Source organism: Delphinapterus leucas, chromosome 1 (assembly GCF_059928025.1).
Source record: "Delphinapterus leucas isolate spDelLeu-1000000601 "Yukka" chromosome 1, BTC_Dleu_Yukka2, whole genome shotgun sequence".
In the NCBI taxonomy this organism is placed as follows: domain Eukaryota; kingdom Metazoa; phylum Chordata; class Mammalia; order Artiodactyla; family Monodontidae; genus Delphinapterus; species Delphinapterus leucas.
This window is the reverse complement of record NC_143129.1, coordinates 30,070,699-30,089,545: the sequence shown is the minus strand read 5'-3', so window position 1 is coordinate 30,089,545 and position 18,847 is coordinate 30,070,699. Positions and strand designations below refer to the sequence as shown.

The window sequence follows — 18,847 nt, the reverse complement described above, 5'->3', positions numbered from 1 at the left end:
TATCTAGTCAAACTGAGGGAGAGAAGTAGAAACAGAAATGTAATCAGTTTGTTGAGAGTGAAAATAGGGGATTACTTATTTGTAAGTCTTTTAATCCATAACTAGAATACAAAATACAGAAATATCTGTTCCTTTTTGTGTCGGAAAGGTATGTGTGAAGTCTGCAATTTGTAGAGATGTTAGCCTTAATCGATCTTTAGGTTGTGTGTGTGTGTGTGTGTGCGTGCGCGCACGTTGGGGGTTGTGGTATAGTGTGTAAGAATATGTGGCGTGTCAGTTTATGGCATACTGTTTGATCCCCATGAAACATGTTTGTTTTGGCAGCTGGCTTTCCCTGTAGCATCGTGTTGGAATTTGGCATGCAGTGTTTAAGCTCTAGTTGTTTCATTTGGTACATTTTGGTCAATTTCTTAGTGATAGTAGATATTGAGTTTAAATTCCAGAGCAGAAAACTTGAAAACGAGAATATAATATACGATCACCAACCGACACCATGTTCAAAAACACAGTTGTTTGTTTGGCACATGTTCACTAATGTAACTTTTTCAACTGACAATATTATTTGATTTAGGATCTTAGAATTTGAACTGCATGGAAATCTGATAATTTTGGTATTTATTTTTTTTTACAGAGAGGAAAAAGGAAAATGGATGACTGAAAAAAGTATTATTTGTCACATTTTAAAAGTTGTATTTCCTTTCCTAGGTTGCTGTAGTGAAACTAAAAAATGCAGATAAAGTATTTGCCATGAAAATATTGAATAAATGGGAAATGCTGAAAAGAGCTGAGGTAAGATTCTAATTATTGGAATATTTAAATAATATTTTAGAAATATTTTTAGAGAAAAATAAAATTATTGAGAGCCCATAGGTCTTTAAGTATCATTTAGTAACCTTTTATCTACGATGGCATTATTTTTTAAAGCCTAAGAGACAAATTCAGTAATTCACAATTATGTTATAGTTATGATGAATGTTACATTTGTGACGCTATTTTAATATTATCTGAAAACCAAATGGAAACCCTTTGAGTGTCAGGCTTAGACACTTATGTTAAAAGGATGTGTGGAAACCAGTTTCTTTTATAGGAAGAAATTTTGTAGTGATTGATACCCAATTTGATATAACTTGTTTATATTATTTATCTGTATTCTGCTGTAAGCAAATTCAGCAGGAATTTTGAATATGGCCTGCAAGAATTCTGTTTATTGCTGACTATGCAGTTAAATTTATGTTTTGTTTCATATTATTAAAAATGGGAGTCAAATCTGCTGTTGCAAGAGTTGTCAGCATTTTAATCTTGGTGCTAGATTTGAGGGAAAGACTGACTGGAATGATGTTAAAAATATCTAATAGCCGATATGTATGTCAAACCTGACATTACACGTAAATTTGGGAAGTGGTTCTGGAGGTCTCCTGCTGCTCTGGGTTATAGTGAGTTGCTCAGTGAGGTAGGGCATTCAGGGGCCTCAGGGAAGCAGAACTTACCGGTGTGGAAATATTTTAACTTGCAGAAGGATTAAACTGCTTAGTAGGCTGAGTGTTAGCTCTAGAGGGTAGTAAGATTCATAAGAGGATAATGAGAAATTAGCCCTTAGAAATCTTTCTGTATATACCAGTACTTGTAGCAACCTGAAAAACAGCAAATACATCGGGAAAAGCAAAAATGGTTCCCATGATGATAGATACATACTGTGGTAGTGAAAGTAAATACTTCAGTATTTCTTTCTTTTAGAAAATTTGAAGAAATAACGAAACACAAAGAAGAAACTAATAATCACTTGTATTCCATCACTTAGAATTAATAACATTTTGGGCAAGTTTTGCTTTCAGTCTTTTTTTTTCTATTTGCCTACTGAAAAAAACTGCACACATGAAATTACAGATATATTCTTTGTAAAACAAATAATAGCACTTTACAGATAAAGCTAAGGTACTCTTTGACTATACCCTGCCCAAGTCCAGCCCCTCTCTGCCTCCCAGAGGTAATTACAGAGGTAATAAAATCGTGTTTAAAAGAGTATCTGGGAAGTTTTATGTCACTCTCTGACATATGTGCCAGTGCCCGTTATATTCAATAACTTCAATATTTACTTTTGTATTTCCCTAAAACTGAATTGCCTTACTGTCGCTGGTCATATTTTCCAGGTAATAAACACTGAGATTGAGTTTAGTATGCAGTCTGTTTATTAGGGGGTGCCTTTGAAATTGACATTGACAGACGGGAAAGGAGGTGAAATACGATTTGTCAGGGAGAAGTCAAGCTGCCCCTTCAGCCTCTGTTGATCCAACAGGGATCCGTGGAGCAGAAATGGTCCTTCAGAGTTGTCCTGCCTTGGGCCAAATGGTTGACCTTTATGCACTTGCCTCAGTTACTCATTGGATACGGGCTGCCTCCAGAAGGACATGGCCTTGGACTAGTAGGCTTTCGTTGGCTGAGACAAAGCCTGGAGGGGCTGACAGCATTGCCAGCAGTTGGAGCAATAAGTCTTATTATTAAAAATTAGTAAAGAATTATGTTCGAATTGTTTTGCAGAACTCATAATTGTAGTGGGTTAGTGTTCCAGGGTTAGAACTTCTAAAAAATTTAATTAAAGTTTGTACTTACTTTTTATGATGTTGGATATGTTGGGGAAGAAATTTTTTTTTTAACATCTTTTTTTTTTTTTTTAACATCTTTATTGGGGTATAATTGCTTTACAATGGTGTGTTAGTTTCTGCTTTATAACAAAGTGAATTAGTTATACATATACATATGTCCCCATATCTCTTTCCTCTTGCATCTCCCTCCCTCCCACCCTCCTTATCCCACCCTTCTACGTGGTCACAAAGCACCGAGCTGATCTCCCTGTGCTATGCAGCTGCTTCCCACTAGCTATCTATTTTACGTTTGGTAGTGTATATATGTTGGGGAAGAATTTTGAAAAGAAAGAGTAACTGGTTTAACTTTCATTACTCACTGGAGGAAGTGGCAAAATTGAAGATAAAACAGGAATAATTAAAAATTAAATATTATTTTGTTGAATTAAAAATCATTAATATGTTCTGTTTCTGGGGCAAGATGGAATAGATGTGCTTCTTCCTATCTTTCCCATTAAGTACAGCTAAAGACCATGGATGTTACACATAAAACAGATATACAAAGACTCTGAAAGGCAGAGAGAATGTGGAAAAACTAGGGGCCTTGGGACCCAAGGAATGTCACTCATTCCGTGAGGTCAGTATTATTCTGATGGAATAATCAGATAAGGACCATACAAAGAAAGTTAAAGATCAATATGCCTCATGAACATAGATGCAAATATCCTTAAGAAAATATTAGCAAATAGAGTTCAGCAATATATAAAGCAAATCATACACCATGACCAAGTGGGGTTTATTTGAGGGATACAAGGCTGGTTCAGTATTTGAAAGGAACTTGCCTCAAACTATTTGAAACTTTCATTTTTTAGGAAGAAATTCTACATTGAAACTCTTAAAGAGGAGTTCATTTTAAAGTAGGATGGAATTATATTTCTGTACTTGAATTGTCAAATCCTTTTTTTAAAAAAACATTGAAAAGAAACCCATTCTGATCATTACTTATCTAATTTGGGAAAACTGGTCCTACCAATGATGCTTAATGAATTACAAATGAGCAGCAAAATTTCTTACTTTTTAAATCTGTGTATTGTTGATACTTTAGAACACTATTCAGAGATTTACCTCCAACCTGTTTGTCATATTTATTTCTATTTAAGGTATGTAACAGATATATAATTAGTGGGACATGGATTATTTGAAGATACTAGGAAATTTGTCTCTTTCTATACCTGGCAGATAGACAATTAGTAAATAATCTTATAGTTACAAAGATTAATATCTCTAGAGATTCATCATTTACAAACTTTGTTAGTATGTCAACAATCCCTTAAGTTAACTTCTCCTAATCTATTCTGTGAATTTTACTTTCACTTCAAATTTATTCAACTCTTATTGATTTCACTGATATAGGAGATGTCTTACTCATTTCGTTGGAAGATGCAGTATAGTTTACAGAAATGCTCTCCATCTCAAGAGTCAAACCTTTCCAAGGCTCAGTTATCTTATTTGTTAAATAAAGATAATTGTCTCTATACCATAAGTGGAGGAATAATATATCTTAGTTTAACTGTGATAGTACTGGTTTATGCCTGTTGTCTTACTATTTTTGTTACTGTTGTTAGCCCTGTTTTATTATTTTTATACATGTATGTGCCAGGAGGAGTAGTAGTAGTAGCTGTAGTAGTTAATAGTAGTAATGAATTGAGGTCATTAGATTGGAACTGCCTCTACTTCCTGATCTGCTACGTATAGTAAAAAAAAAAGAAAATGCAAGCACTCTAGAAAATAACAAGTAAAAAAATGAAAGCTTTTTTTTCCCTCCCTCAGATGTCCAGTCTTTCTGTTCAAAGTAAATCATTATTAAGATGATTTATTTATCCTTAATAGAAAATTTTACTATACTGGAATCATATTAAAAGACTGATTTTTTCACAGTGCTTTTATCACTTAATAATATATATTGGATTTTTCCATATTTATAATTTTACCTAATTCTTTTTTTTTTTTTTGCGGTACGCGGGCCTCTCACTGTTGTGGCCTCTTCCGTTGCGGAGCACAGGCTCCGGACGTGCAGGCTCAGCGGCCATGGCTCACGGGCCCAGCCGCTCCATGGCATGTGGGATCTTCCCGGACTGGGGCACAAACCCATGTCCCCTGCATCGGCAGGCGGACTCTCAACCACTGCGCCACCAGGGAAGCCCTCTTTTTTTTTTTTTTTTTAAAATACAGTATTTATTTATTTTTTATTTTATTTTTGGCTGCGTTGTGTTCTTGTTGCTGCATGCGGACATTTCTCTGGTTGTGGTGAGAAGGGGTTACTCTTCGTTGCAGTGTGCAGGCTTCTCATTGCAGTGGCTTCTCTTGTTGTGGAGCATGGGCTCTTGGCATGCGGGCTTCAGTAGTTGTGGCTCGCGGGCTCTAGAGCGCAGGCTCAGTAGTTGTGGCGCACGGGCATAGTTGCTCCGCGGCATGTGGGATCTTCCCGGACCAGGGCTCGAACCCGTGTCGCCTGCATTGGCAGGCGGATTCTTAACCACTGCACCACCAGGGAAGCCCTGCTTGATTCTTTTTAATAATTTCATTATACTGAATGGATATATTGTTTAGTATGATGATTTTTTTTTTAAACATTGATGGGCATTTAGATTATTTCCACCTTTTTGCTGTTTGTATTTGGTTATTTCACCAAATCTAACTATGTGTGTTTAGCAAAGAGAAATTTCAAAACAAGAGAGAAAATAGTGCATCAGAACTAGTCACACCACCTAAGAAGTATATGCAATGTAACAGAAATAGAAAGGGCTGTGAAATACTGTTAATCAGAGATGTTGCTGTTGGCTGCCCTGAGGCACTCCAGGTTGTGTATGCTGAGGTTGAAGGGATTTTAAGTATAGCTTTTACGCTAAGGGATTTTCACGTCCTGCTGACTCTAGAGTTTATCCACTCCCCAGATTAAACTCCTCAGTAGTGGAATTCCTGGGTTGTGTGGGACGGGTATACCTTTAAACTTCGATAGCTATTGCCAAATTGTCTTCTAAAAAAAGTTGGATCAGTATATCTTTGCACTCATAGTATTTAAACATGTCTGTTTTCTCACACATTTGCCAACCGTGGATGTTATCAAATGATTTATGTGATGTATCTCATGTTTCATTTGGTCACCAAATACATATTCATATGGAGATCTAAAAGTAAATTGATGCTTTGGTGTGTAAGAGCTGATATTTGAAGTTCTTGCATTTTGTGATTTAAAATTCCACCTGTTTATCTATTTTTTTAAAATAAAAAAAAACTTGACTTTTTTCCCCTCAAATATTAGCTTAGAGAGAATGATTCAATTATTATTTGAAAGTCTTCTTCTGTGGTAATACTTCATGGGTGAGATAAGTCTTTATTACTTATAAATTAGAAGCCAAAGTAGATATATCATGAATGGATTTTCTCATTTTAACATGTGATTTCCAAGTATTTGGGCAATTTGGATATTCTGTATAAGAATAATGATCTGATGAATGCACCTATGGGTCTAGGGAAGAGAATCATGTGACAGTTTTGCAGAATTATTATCATTTATATATGGTCTGTAGTAACTTCTGTTTCAGCATAGGCATTCCTTTTCTTCTTTCTTTTTAACCAATAACCCATTAAGGATAAAATTTAAACAGTATGTAACTGAATATTAACAATGTAAAACTGCACAACACTCAAAACCATCACTGTGCAAGCAGAATGTTTGGTTGAATAGAAACCGAGTGACAGAATCTGAAGAAGCTATATGGTCTCCAGTAACCTCTCCTTTGTGATGATCGCATTCTTAGAGACCCAAATATTCTTTTTTTTAAGGGAGGATTTTTTAAAAATCTTACTTAGTTTTTTCAAAACTGTAATTGAAATGGACATTATTAAATGTCTTTATATTGAATCCTTGGTATACATGCATCATGGTTGGGTTAATATTGATCTAGAACAGGGTTTTTCAGCAGTGGCACTTATGACGTTTGAGACCAGATAATTCCATCTGGGGGCTGTCCTATGCATTGTAGGATGCGGAGCAGCATCCCTGGCCTCTTCCCACTAGATGCTGGTAGCATTACCCCTCACCCCTCCTCAGCTGTGACAACCAACTGAGGACAGTGTGATATACTGAAGCAAAAAAGGAGACTGTGCTTCACATCTAAACTAAGTATCTGAGGCATTAATAGGAATAGTCTATAATACCTAAGTATGTATGGGTAAAATCATATGTCTGAGACTTGTGTCAAAAAAATCCTCTGTGTATATACGTATGTGTGAGTGTTCACATGTATGTGCGTGGAGGAAGGGTGGTGGTAAGTGGGTGAGAGTGTAGATGAAATAAAATTGAACAATAAAATAATTGTTGAAATTGGTTGATGGGTACATTGGGGGCAGGGGATTATTTTACTGCTTCCTCTTGTATATGTTTAAAATTTTATATTAGAAATAGTTTATATTTTATGTTTTTAAAAATTAATTTATTTTTTCACTACATAGTTTAGAATAGATTAGAACCTACTAAATTTAATCTGTTCTGTTGACAGGTAGTCTTTGGAGCTTTATTTAGTTTGGAGTCATCAGTCAGTCACATTTCCAGATTCTAGCTGGAAATGTCTTTAAAATTTCAGTTAGCTGTCCTGGTAAGATGAAGCCAGGAGAAAGGAGTCTCCTAGGCTTGACAGACTTCACCACCTCTCTAAAATGTTAGCAGCAAACCATAATTTCAGGTCAGTTAAAGTCTAAAACAGAACTTAGTTGTATGTCAAGTGATTCTATTTTCCCCGTAAAGTGAACGAAAGCATAATATTGTAGATTTTAATAATTGAATTGACAGGTAAAACTGCCCATTCATTTGGTTTAAGCTTTATTTCTTTTGAAAATTTTTCTTGGTGATGCTCTTTAATAAATGGCTTTGGAAATTCTGTTGCATCAAATAAAATTTATGGAAATATGTGGAAAAAATTAAGGTAATTAGGGTAAATTAAGTAATGCTAATTGTTTTGTATATCATGGCTGTTGACTTTATCTTGTGGGAAATTATTAGGCACCTGCTATGTGTAGAATACTGTATGATGGGTTTTCAGTGTGTATGGAATGTAGTACAGCCATTAAGAAAAATTAGGTCTCTATGTACTGGTGTGGAAAGCTGTTCAGATATATTGTTACTTGAAAAAAATGACTTACAGAGCACTGTGATCTCATCTGTGTAAAGGAAGAAAAGATAAGGGAGATGGGATGCCATATGAATATAGTTTGTGTGTGCGTGTGTGTGTGTGTGTGTGTGTGTGTGATTATATGCTTATGTGTATACAGACATTTTCTGAGAAGAAATTCAACTGAGATATTGGTAGTAACCTCTGGACATAACAGGTGGACAGTGAAACTATCAGGGCGTGACTCAGGGAGACTTTTAATTTCTACTTTACCTTTCAGTTCTTTTTGGCATAGCAGCTTTTTAATTAAAAACTTAAAGATATATTATAGAATTATAAAGTATCATATAAAGTTATTTTTTATTTTTAGCCACACATTTCTAAGGTTCTCCAGGATATATCTTTATAATAGTGGAAATATATCCTCAGAATAAATTAAAACTTTTATAAATCAGTAAGAAAAAGACAATTCATTAGGGAAAATGGGCAAAGGGAGTTTTTCAAAGAGAAAACTCAGATGTCCAATAAGCATATGTAAAATTATTTATTTACAGGGAACTCTACTCGATGCTCTGTGGTGACCTAAATGGGAAGGAAATCCAAAAAAGAGGGGATATATGTATACGTATAGCTGATTCACTTTGCTGTACAGTAGAAACTAACACAACATTGTAAAGCAATATACTCCAATAAAAATTGATTAAAAAGCGAGTGCAACAAAAAAATTTATTTGCACCTGTAATTAGGAATATGTTAATTAAAAGAATGATGAGATATTATTTCACACCCATCATATTGACATGCACTTAAAAGTTTAACAATGCCAAGTGCAGTTGAGGATGTGGGGAAAATGGGAGATTTCATACACTAGGGTGAGGGTAGCAACTGGCATACCACTTAGGAAAGAAAATTGGCTGAATCTGGTAAAGTTGAAAACGCTTAAAACTAGTATTTCTGTTTCCAAGTGTATACTCTAGGAAACTCTTGCAAGTCCCCTACAATGAACGAGCTCCGTTCCCGAGAGCACGTTTGTAAGTCCAACTTGTTTGTAGGTCCAGCAAAGTTAGCCTAGGTGTCCAACTAACACAGTCGGCTATATAGTACTGTACTGTAATACGTTTATAGTACTTTTCACACAAATAATACATAAAAAACAAACAAAAAATAAAACATTTTTAATCTCACAGTCCAGTACCTTGAAAAGTACAGTAGTCCAGCACAACAGCTGGCATACAGGGGCTGGCATCGAGTGAACAGGCAAGGAGAGCTACTGACTGGAGGAGGGAGGGGAGGTGGGAGATGGTAGAGTTGAAGGATCGTCAGCAATAGGAGACGGAGGGCGAGCTGCAATTTCACTCACGCCTGACGTTGATGGCACAGGTTTTAGTTCCTTGCTGGATTCAATTCTATCTACCCCCTTGAAAAAACGATCCAGTGATGTCTCGTTAGTACTGTACCAGCTCCATCACCGCTGCTTTTACACTTGCTTCCAGACATCCTGGGCTTGAAATAAAGATACTGTACTACTGTACTCTATACAGTGCTGTACAGTAAAATATACACAAAAGCACAGCCACTTGTAGAGGATGCATGCATATGGCAACGTATGCCAGACAGGTGAGCTAACTTACGTGACTGGACGTGCGAACACATGTTCGCATCTTTGAAAGTTCACAATTTGAAGGTTCGTATGTAGGGGACTTACTGTACATTTGTACAAATATATTCATTGGCAGCATTGAAATAACACAAAATTGGGTGATCTTCGTGATTGGGGGGTTACATAAATAAATTCTGCCGTATTCATACAATGGAATACCACAGCAATTAAAAGGTAAACAGCCATCTATGCAAAGGGATAGATGAAATTACACTATTCATGGAAGTTTTCAAAACACAAAACAATTCTATTGTTTTTGGACACATACATGTATAATAAAGCATGTGATGGGAAGAATATATACTAACTTCAGATTATTCATTTTCTCAGAGGGAGAAGGGACAGGAATGCTCTAGGAATAGGAAGGCTACAACTTGTATCATATTTTCTTAATAACAAAATGATCAGAAGTAAATGTGACAAAATGTTGACATTTATATTATCTAGATGGTAGATTGGACCATGGTTGTTAAATAACTCTGTGTATTTTTCTGATTTTTTTGAACTACAACAGTATTTTTAAATATAAAATACTTGTAAGTGTACTGTTCCAGTTCAATTTCTGAGGGGTCTTTGAAACTTGACTTATTGGAAAGTCATATAATATTAGATGTATTCCCTTTTCAGAACAGAAAGTGTAATAAATATTTTAAGCAATTGTTTGCATAATATATTTCCTAGTTTTACATGAAGTATTCTTTATCTAAAAAAATGTTTTTTTCCTTTTCAGACAGCATGTTTTCGTGAAGAAAGGGATGTGTTAGTGAATGGAGACAATAAATGGATTACAACTTTGCATTATGCTTTCCAAGATGACAATAACTTAGTAAGAATCACTTTTTATATGTTTCTATATCCTTATTAATTTTTTATTGGCAGAATTTAGAATTTAGCATTATTTTCTCTTAAGCATTATTTAAATGTAAATGTTATTTAGAAAACCACTGAATTTCAGAGTATAAGTTGTTTATTTTGATATGTGATTTCTTTCCCTAGGTAATTCAATACCTTTCCGTTGGAATTTTTTATGTTTTTTAATAAACACGTCAAAACTAAATCCAAACAGATTTACATTCTATAAAAGGTAGTCAGGATTTTTTTCCATTATTTTCTCAAGATATCTTATTTGTAGTATTCTATTACTATTTAGAATTTTACATATTTTTCAAAGTTGTCATTTGTTTACTTTAAGTAGAGCCATATTTAAAATCTAGACTGTGTCTAATTTTATATTAACATCATGAACCACTTGACAAAAGAAGTTGGGACAGAGCTTGGAGGAAAATCAAACTGTTAGAAGCACTACCAATTGAAGATTGAAGAGATGAACAAGTAAATAGGAAAATAGGTGATATCTGTCACAGTCGAGTGTACAACTCCTTGGCCTGTTATTCAAAGCTCTTCATTTTCTGACCCCAGTTTTTATTTCAAGGTTTAGTTTTTAGCATACATGTGTTGAGTTCCTGCTTTGTGCCAGCTACTACTACTATGTACTGGGATATAAAAAATTAATAAGACATTTTTCATTAATTTGATATTTATTGGACATGTGCTGTGTGCTAGGCATTGTTCTTTAGATTCTAGAGACTCACCAGTGAATAAGACAGACAAAGGACCTCTTTTCTTATTCTTACATTCTTGTGAGGGGAACCAGACAAGGAATTCACAGTCAAGTAAATAATATTTTCACATTGTTTCATATAAGAAAAATATAACAGTTATTCAAAGGTATGAAGTCAATAAGGGCTGTTCTAAGACAAATGTACATTGGCTAAACCAAGAAGGGAGAAGAGGCGGAGATTGCTTGGTGAGCATGGACATTTGAAGCCACCTGTTATGTTCCTCTTGATGAAGGATAGAAAAAGAGGCTTGGGGATGAGGGAGGAGAGATGAAAGAGTCACATAATATAGCACCTTATACGTTATGGTAAGGAAATTAGACTTTTACAGTCATGAGTTTCAAAAACAAATATTTTTTTGATCATGGAACTCTAGTGTGTGTGTTTTGTAAAATGACATTATATCTGAAAGCCTATACAATGAAACGTATAGAAATGCAACTGCCCTGATTGATCTCTTAGCTTCCTCCTTCCACTTTCCTTCTTGCTTTCTCAGGGTTCTTTCACAGAGCAAGTTTGGAAGCTGCTGTTTTAGGACTGTGGAAGGGTTTGTGGCAGGAAAGGACTGAGGTCGTTTGAGGGATGAGAGGAAGGCTAGTGTGATTATGATAAGGAGGGGAGAGAGGTATAAAATGAGGCTTCCAGAGTGTAGGCCATGCAGAAGAGTTCGAATTTTATTCTAATTTCCAGGAGGGTTTTAAGGATAGCGTGATAATCAGTTTTATATTTTGTATAGAACATCCTAGCAGAAGTGTTAGGGATGGATTTCAGGGGGCAAAACTAGAGAGACTAGTTAGGAGACAATATTCAGGTGACAGATAATGAGGGATTGAATGAAGGTGACAGTGGGAGGGGATGGTTTCAGGTACTATTTAAGAAGTAAAATAATTAGGACTTGTGTTTGAGTGAGTGTCAGTGGAGGAGAGAGGAGTCAGAATGATTCCCAGTTTTCTGGTGTCTGACTTGTGGGATTCAGTGGTTGGTAGGTGATGAATTGAGTTGGGGAATATAGGAGGAAGAGAAAATTTAAAGTAGGTGGGAAGACGATTAGTTTAATTTGATATATGTTGGGTTTGAATTGTCATGTGATCCATTTAATGGGTTAGATATGTAAGTCTGGTGTTTCTGAGGCTGTCTTGTAGTTCTTATAAATCAGATTTTGGCGAATTTTGGCCTGCAGCTCAAATCTGGCTCACCACCTATTTTCATACAGCCTGCAAGCTAAGAGTTGTTTTTACATTTTTAAGTAGTTGGAAAAAATCAAAAGAAGAATATTTTATGATATGTGAATATTATATAAAGTTCAAATTTCAGTGTTCATAAAGTTTTATTGACACACAGCCATGCCCATGGATTTATGTATTATCTATGGCTGCTTTGTGGCAGAGTTGACTAGTTGTGATGGAGACTGGCACTGTGACAGAGGGTAACACACTATATGTGTCACTCATTGCTTTGCACTGAGTCAGACTACAAAGTGCAGTGACAGTTATAACTTGATAGCATTTCAATTTATAACTTGATAGCATTTCAAGTGCTATATCATGACGTTTCATTATTTTTAAAATTAACAGTGCATATGCCTCATGTCAAAATAAGAAAAGTAGACTTTTCAGTGTCATGCTTTTAAGGCACAGTAGAGTGTGGATTATTTTGTTAATGAATTAAATTACGGCATAGTGTTTATTGCACAACTACACTTCACTTGCACTAATAGAATACAATAAATGTCTACATTGCTAAACTGAGCTCTCATCACAGCATTCCTAACTCACAGGAAAGCAGCAGTCAGAAAAGTTAGAAAATTTAAAACAATATCTTATCACAGCAGAATTTTTTCACAAAATAAAAAATGAAAATGAGGCTGCAACTGTAGTAAGTTCCTGAGTGGCTCATTTACTAGCCAAACAAGGAAAGCCATTTACCAATCTTGAGTTAATTAAATCATGTTTGATTGCAGCAGCCAAAGAAATGTGTCCACAGAAAATAAACTTGTCTAAGACTATTAGCGTTTTGGTGAGAACAGTTGCTTCAAGAATCGAGGACAATGGGAGCAGCATCAGTGATGGATTTTAAAACCAGGGAAATAATCATTTCCTGTCACATTGAGAGGGTTTCTTTGACTCTTGAGTTGAAAGATGGTGCTGGTTCTGCTCAGTCCTTGTTACTTGGGGGGTCAATGTTTGAGTTTGAAATAGCTGAGGAATTAGTCTCTATGGATATCTTGTGTGGAATCATTACAGTCATATTATCTTCAAAGAAGTTGAGAAAACACTGATTTGGTACAACCTGAATTGGAATCTGCTAAAACATATTACAGTTGAGAGTGGTAAAAATATGTATGAGCAGGAAAAGGCTTATTTGGACAGATTTACAAATCATGTGAAAATATTAGTTGCTTAAAGCATGTGGATGTTCATTGTCTTATTAATCAGCAGGTAGTTTGCAGCAAATATTTGAATCTATCATGTGTTGAACCAGTATCAACGTTGCGCTTCATTCAGTTTTTTGGAAACAACTATTATCATTTCCATGGATTTTTATCAGAAATCAAAGCTAAACATTCTTGCTGTACCATACAGCCATTCGGTTTTGCAGTGGTAACATTTTATTGCGATGTTTTGAACAAAGGGCCAATTGAAATATAACTGAACAAAAAACCCCACCCTCAACCATTATTATGAAGTATTGAAAAGGCTTGGAAATTAGCTTTTCCTGTAGACTTGATATGTTTTTAAAAGAAATTTAAAATAAAATTACAAGGCGAAACAACACTTATATGCAAAACTATGCTGTGGTGAAGTCATTTTGACAACTGACATTGTTTGAATCACAAGTAATGTCAAGCTGCTGTATCTACTTCCCATGCTGTCAAAAGTAAAAAGGAGTGAGGTTTCCATTTCCACATAGATTTGCAGCTGATAAATCTTTTGAGCTCAAACTACAGTTCTAGCAGCAATTTTTGGAACTGGATGCAAGTGCAGAGGAAATGTTTGTAGTTCAACATCCATTTAACTGGGCAGTTGAGAACTTCCACCTAAATTTCAGTTAGAAGTGGTTAATCTGCAGTAATGACATACTTATACACAGGAATTAGGAGAAATTTTTAATAACATTCTATAAATGCACTTCAAGTAGAGGAATATGCTCAATCAGAATTATATACTCATGAACTGATACGAGGATTTGGCAGTACCTATCTTTGTGAATAGAGTTTCACAGATGAAATATGTAGACTCTCAATACAGATCAGCATTTGCAGTAGGTTTTTGATGGTAGGGAATACTCACTTTGAGCCCCAGTTAAGCAAACTGTTCTATTCCCCTCTCCCCACAAAAGAACTACATTTTCTCATTAGTAGTCCATATTAAAAAAATTGTATTCAATTATCATTATTATATTTTGCATTTTGCTAATGAAATGTGTGGAAATTTGTTTTCTCTCATTGTATATGTGCCTATATAATATCCTTGATTTTGCCTCTTGGCCTGCCAAGCCTAAAGTATTTACTCTCTGGTCCTTTACAGGAAAACTTGGCCAACGCCTTTTGTAGATAACAGTGAATACAAGGAGTAAATGAGAATCACTGAGCAGTGCTTGTAAAATGAGAAAGCAAGTTTGCCTAGAGAAGTCAGAGATAGGGCACTCCAAGAAGTAGAAAACTAATGGAAATGGTCAGAGCAAGAAAGAGAATCAAAATACTGCACCATGGAAACTGAAAGGAGAGTTGGTAGAGAAAACCATTAATAGTGTTAAATATAGTATAGTGGTAAATAAAAAGATATGACTGGAAATATTGTGCCTGCCCAAATTCTCTGTTTCAGCCTCAGTGGAGGGAATACCCTCCATTCTTGAGCATTCTCTGTACTCTTTTACTTTCTGTCTTAGTTTTTATTGTCCATGATATCTTTCATACTAGTGCCACTCCTTCCTCTTCCTGCCACTAGTCCTGTTGAAGTCTAGCTAATACTTTAGAATTGTACTCAAATTCTACATCTTAACAGTATTTCCAGAATTCCCAGTTTGAATTAATCTTTCTTATTTCATTTTAGCTTTACATTTTTTAGTACTGCTCTTATATGATTAACCTATGTATGTATATATCTTTGATTTTTTTGGTACAACTTAAAAAAGTTTTAAATAGATGACATGAACCCTGCTATCTTTAGCTAAAATATAATTAGAGGTTAGTGTAACTTAATAGCCGTGAAGTTCATCTGATTTCAGGCCAGGTTCAGGTGTTCAAACAGGGTCATTACTTGTCTTTGTATCCCGTACATGCTTCCAGAGTATAAAAGTGTTTTTCAAACCTCAAATTGTGAGTCATAAAATCAATTTAGTAGGTTACACCAGCATTTAAAAAATTAAATAGACTAGGAAATGACAGAGTTCACATAGTAAGAGTAAATATTGTTTCATGACATTTCTTTTATAATGGTTACTGAATAATCATATAAACCATATTATTTTTGTGGGTTATAGTCAGAATTGTTTAAAAGTCATAATGTAGAGCTTTGCACATCTTAGTTGCTCAGTTGTTAAATTGAATGGAATATTTGACTTGAATTTACCATACTTATATGAGATTTTAGGGATGAATGTATCAGTGCAAATATAATCTGCATAGATTTGTCAGCAAAATTAAGAGTAAATCGAACACATGCCAAGTATTTGCTTAGCAAAATTATAACAGTTTATCATGATGACTTTTCAGAAGTTTTTGGATAAGGACTAAAATCCACTATGACAATGAATTCTACTGTAGATAGATGTAACACTGTATATTTATGGATTGCTTAAAACTCTACATTTTGCTATAAATATAGAAATATATATAGATACAGAAATAAAATGTCCAAATGCCAAATTTTATATAGCAAAATTTTGCCAAATTTTCAATGAATAAAAGCCTGACTCATCGTTCTCTCTCCTCTGAGTTATTTAGTCTTATCTGTGCTCTTTGCATTTGAGATTAGGATTAATATTTCTTTTTCAAAGACACTTCTAAGAAATTGTGTGTATATATCAGCCGTTAATTATATTAGAATTAAAATTCCACAATAACCGGAGGAGGACTGAAATACTCTAGTAGTCAGCTCTCCTGTTAACTGCAGTTTTTCTTTAGTTTAGGGAAACCTTCATGGTCTATTAGTCTCAAGAGTCAGGAGTCCTAAATTGTCTTGTTATCATCAAAGATTTTCTTTTGAATATTCATGAAATATAAGAAAATAAAATCATTTAAAAATGTTGACAAGCCTTGTTTTAGATACCCCAAAAGAAATTTTATTATACATAGTTATTTTCCAAAATAACTTTTAACCCTAGTAGCCCTAAAGCAGTCAAATAAGTAACATGATTTACAGAGCTATACAATTCAAGGAAGCTGTGGTAAATAATTTGACTTTCATTTGTAATATGCTCAAATATCACTATAGCCAGTTTATGAAAAAAATATATGGTCATAGCATATGTGCATTTTATTTGTTTAGGAAGAACCTGCATAATTTAATGAATGATATTAAGGTGTGATTAGAACATTTTTTTCCTTAAGAAAAACTCGTTAAATACAAACCTACTTAGTTGTATCTATATGGGCACATAAACTTCTTATCACTTAGATATCATTTAGAATATTACAAATCAATGAAAATTTCTTTTTTCCTCACATTTTCTTATTCACTGTTTCCTATTATTTTATGTTTGAGGAAGAAAAAAGAACAGATAGGAAAATAATTAAAGCAAAAATCTTGCTTTTTGAATTAGCATTTGTAAACTGATTAGAGGATGAAAGATATTTAAATATTAAACTGTGATTAGTCATATGAACTTTAAATTCTTTACAGGAATCCAGTTTGTGTTGGAGATAGAAATTATTGGAAAGGTATCTTTGTAAGAGTGAAAAAAAAAAAGGGCTAGGAGGGATAAATAAAAGGTGGGGCTCTAAGGATTGACTATTATTCTCTTCTTGTGACAGCAAGATGACCAAAGGAGTTTGGTATTCTCCGTAAGAAGACTTCTAAAAGCATATCTGTTCTGTGAAATGTATTTTCTCTGGACACAATCTATTTATTGTATGTTTTCACATGCTTTAGCATTCTTTCCTTGGAATGTAGTTCCTTAAAAAGCACAAACTTTGAATTAGAGATTTTTTAGAAATTCAGAGTTGGAAATTTTCTGATGTGTATATCTACACCTAGAGATCTGTTTATTTTGGAGGGATACAAGATTTCTGAGGACTCAGCCTGTATCCTTAATTTCGTATTTGTTATTCTGATGTTTAGCACATACTCTTTTATGTCATGGGTATTGTCAGCTTTTTTACTGAACACTGACTTTCTTTAATTGGAGTAAGAATGAAACTGATCAAAGATCAAGAACTCTGAGTTCTGGCTTTCCTACTCTTTAATGTAATGTTTGGGCAAATCATTTATCTTTATTGTGTCTTATTACATAGCCATAAAGCAGGAATAACAGTTATGATCCCTATCTCCAGTATAGGGACATTATACAAATATTCCTGCACCCTCATTCTATAACCCCCTACTTCCTGGAAAAAATGAAAGCTATTGGTTACTCAAGTATGAACTTTCTTAACTTTCTGTGCTCTGACCTCAGCATTTCCTTTCATCCTTCCCCCGTATACAAATTTATCCATATTTGGGCCTGTTCTTATCTTTTTTCTCAATGTGGATGAGTTATATCTTTATATTTAGGATTATTCCTATCAACCTTTCCCTTTGACTCCATCACCTTTGGCCTTTTGCAGAACTTTACTCCATTGGTCAACTTCGATTTGACTAGGTCTTTTCCTCTATACAATACAGAGATCTATATACATTAAAAAGTTAATAGTCCTTACCTTCATCTTTCATTTCACCCTCTTGAGGTAACTAATGTTAACTTTGCTGTATCCTTTCATTTTTTACGCTTTGTATAATTGAATGTTTGTGTGTATGTGTATATTTTCTTCCTTTTTATAAAAATGGGATTACAAAGTATATATTACTCTGCAACTTGCTGTTGTTGCTTAAAATATCTCATGGGCATATGTATTTAATTTTTCTTTTGGGCAACAGTATCATATTTCATAGAATGGATATGTTGAATGGATCCGTTTAACAGTTTTCTTGTTGATCTCTATTCATACTTTCTTACTTGTTCCAGTTATCAACAGTGCTGTCCAGTAAACATACTTGCCCATATGCCTTACACATTGGAGCTTTTATTTTAATTGACTATATCCCTAAGAGTGGAAATGCTGGATCAAGGGGTATGCACCTTTTAAAATTCAGTAGATACTGTGAAATTACTTTCCCAAATAGTTGTAGTTGATCGTCTTCCAAAAAAGCAGTGTTGTTTTAAGTCACTTTCTCCGAAACAGTAATGATCATTTTGCTAATCTAATTGGTGAAAGATATCTCTTTGTTGCTTTGGTTTTGACTATGTATTGGGTTGGCCTACAAGTTCGTTCAGTTTTACGTAAAAATAAAAGACATTTTTCACTTTCACGAAGAACTTTATTGAACAGCGTATTCACTAACCGAACGAATTTGTTGGCCAGCCCAATATTAATTGGCTAATTGTGTTTCCTTTTATGTGAGGAAATAGCCTGTTAATAGCCTCAACCTAGTTTTGTTGGATTGCTTGCCCTCTTCTTAACAACTGGTAGGACCGCTTTATGTTAGGATTATTATCTCCTTGACATGTCTTATGAATATTGCCTCTCAGTCTATGGTTTTCTTAAACTTGTTTAAAGACACTTTTGCCATATTGAGTAATATTTTAAAGGTAGTCTATAAGTAAGAACTTGTCCTACTG

General features: G+C 34.5%; 1 protein-coding gene across 23 annotated transcripts in view; it reads left to right on the top strand.

The window, feature by feature from the left end:
- Positions 1-18,847, top strand: part of CDC42BPA (CDC42 binding protein kinase alpha) — a 326,652-nt gene that overhangs the window by 106,043 nt on the left and 201,762 nt on the right. For all 23 annotated transcript variants that reach the window (XM_089907512.1, XM_089907440.1, XM_089907467.1 and 20 more), the window contains exons 3-4: positions 706-789; positions 10,141-10,236. In XM_089907512.1, coding sequence (XP_089763638.1) covers positions 706-789; positions 10,141-10,236 — 180 coding nt within the window. The remainder of the gene's footprint in view (positions 1-705; positions 790-10,140; positions 10,237-18,847) is intronic.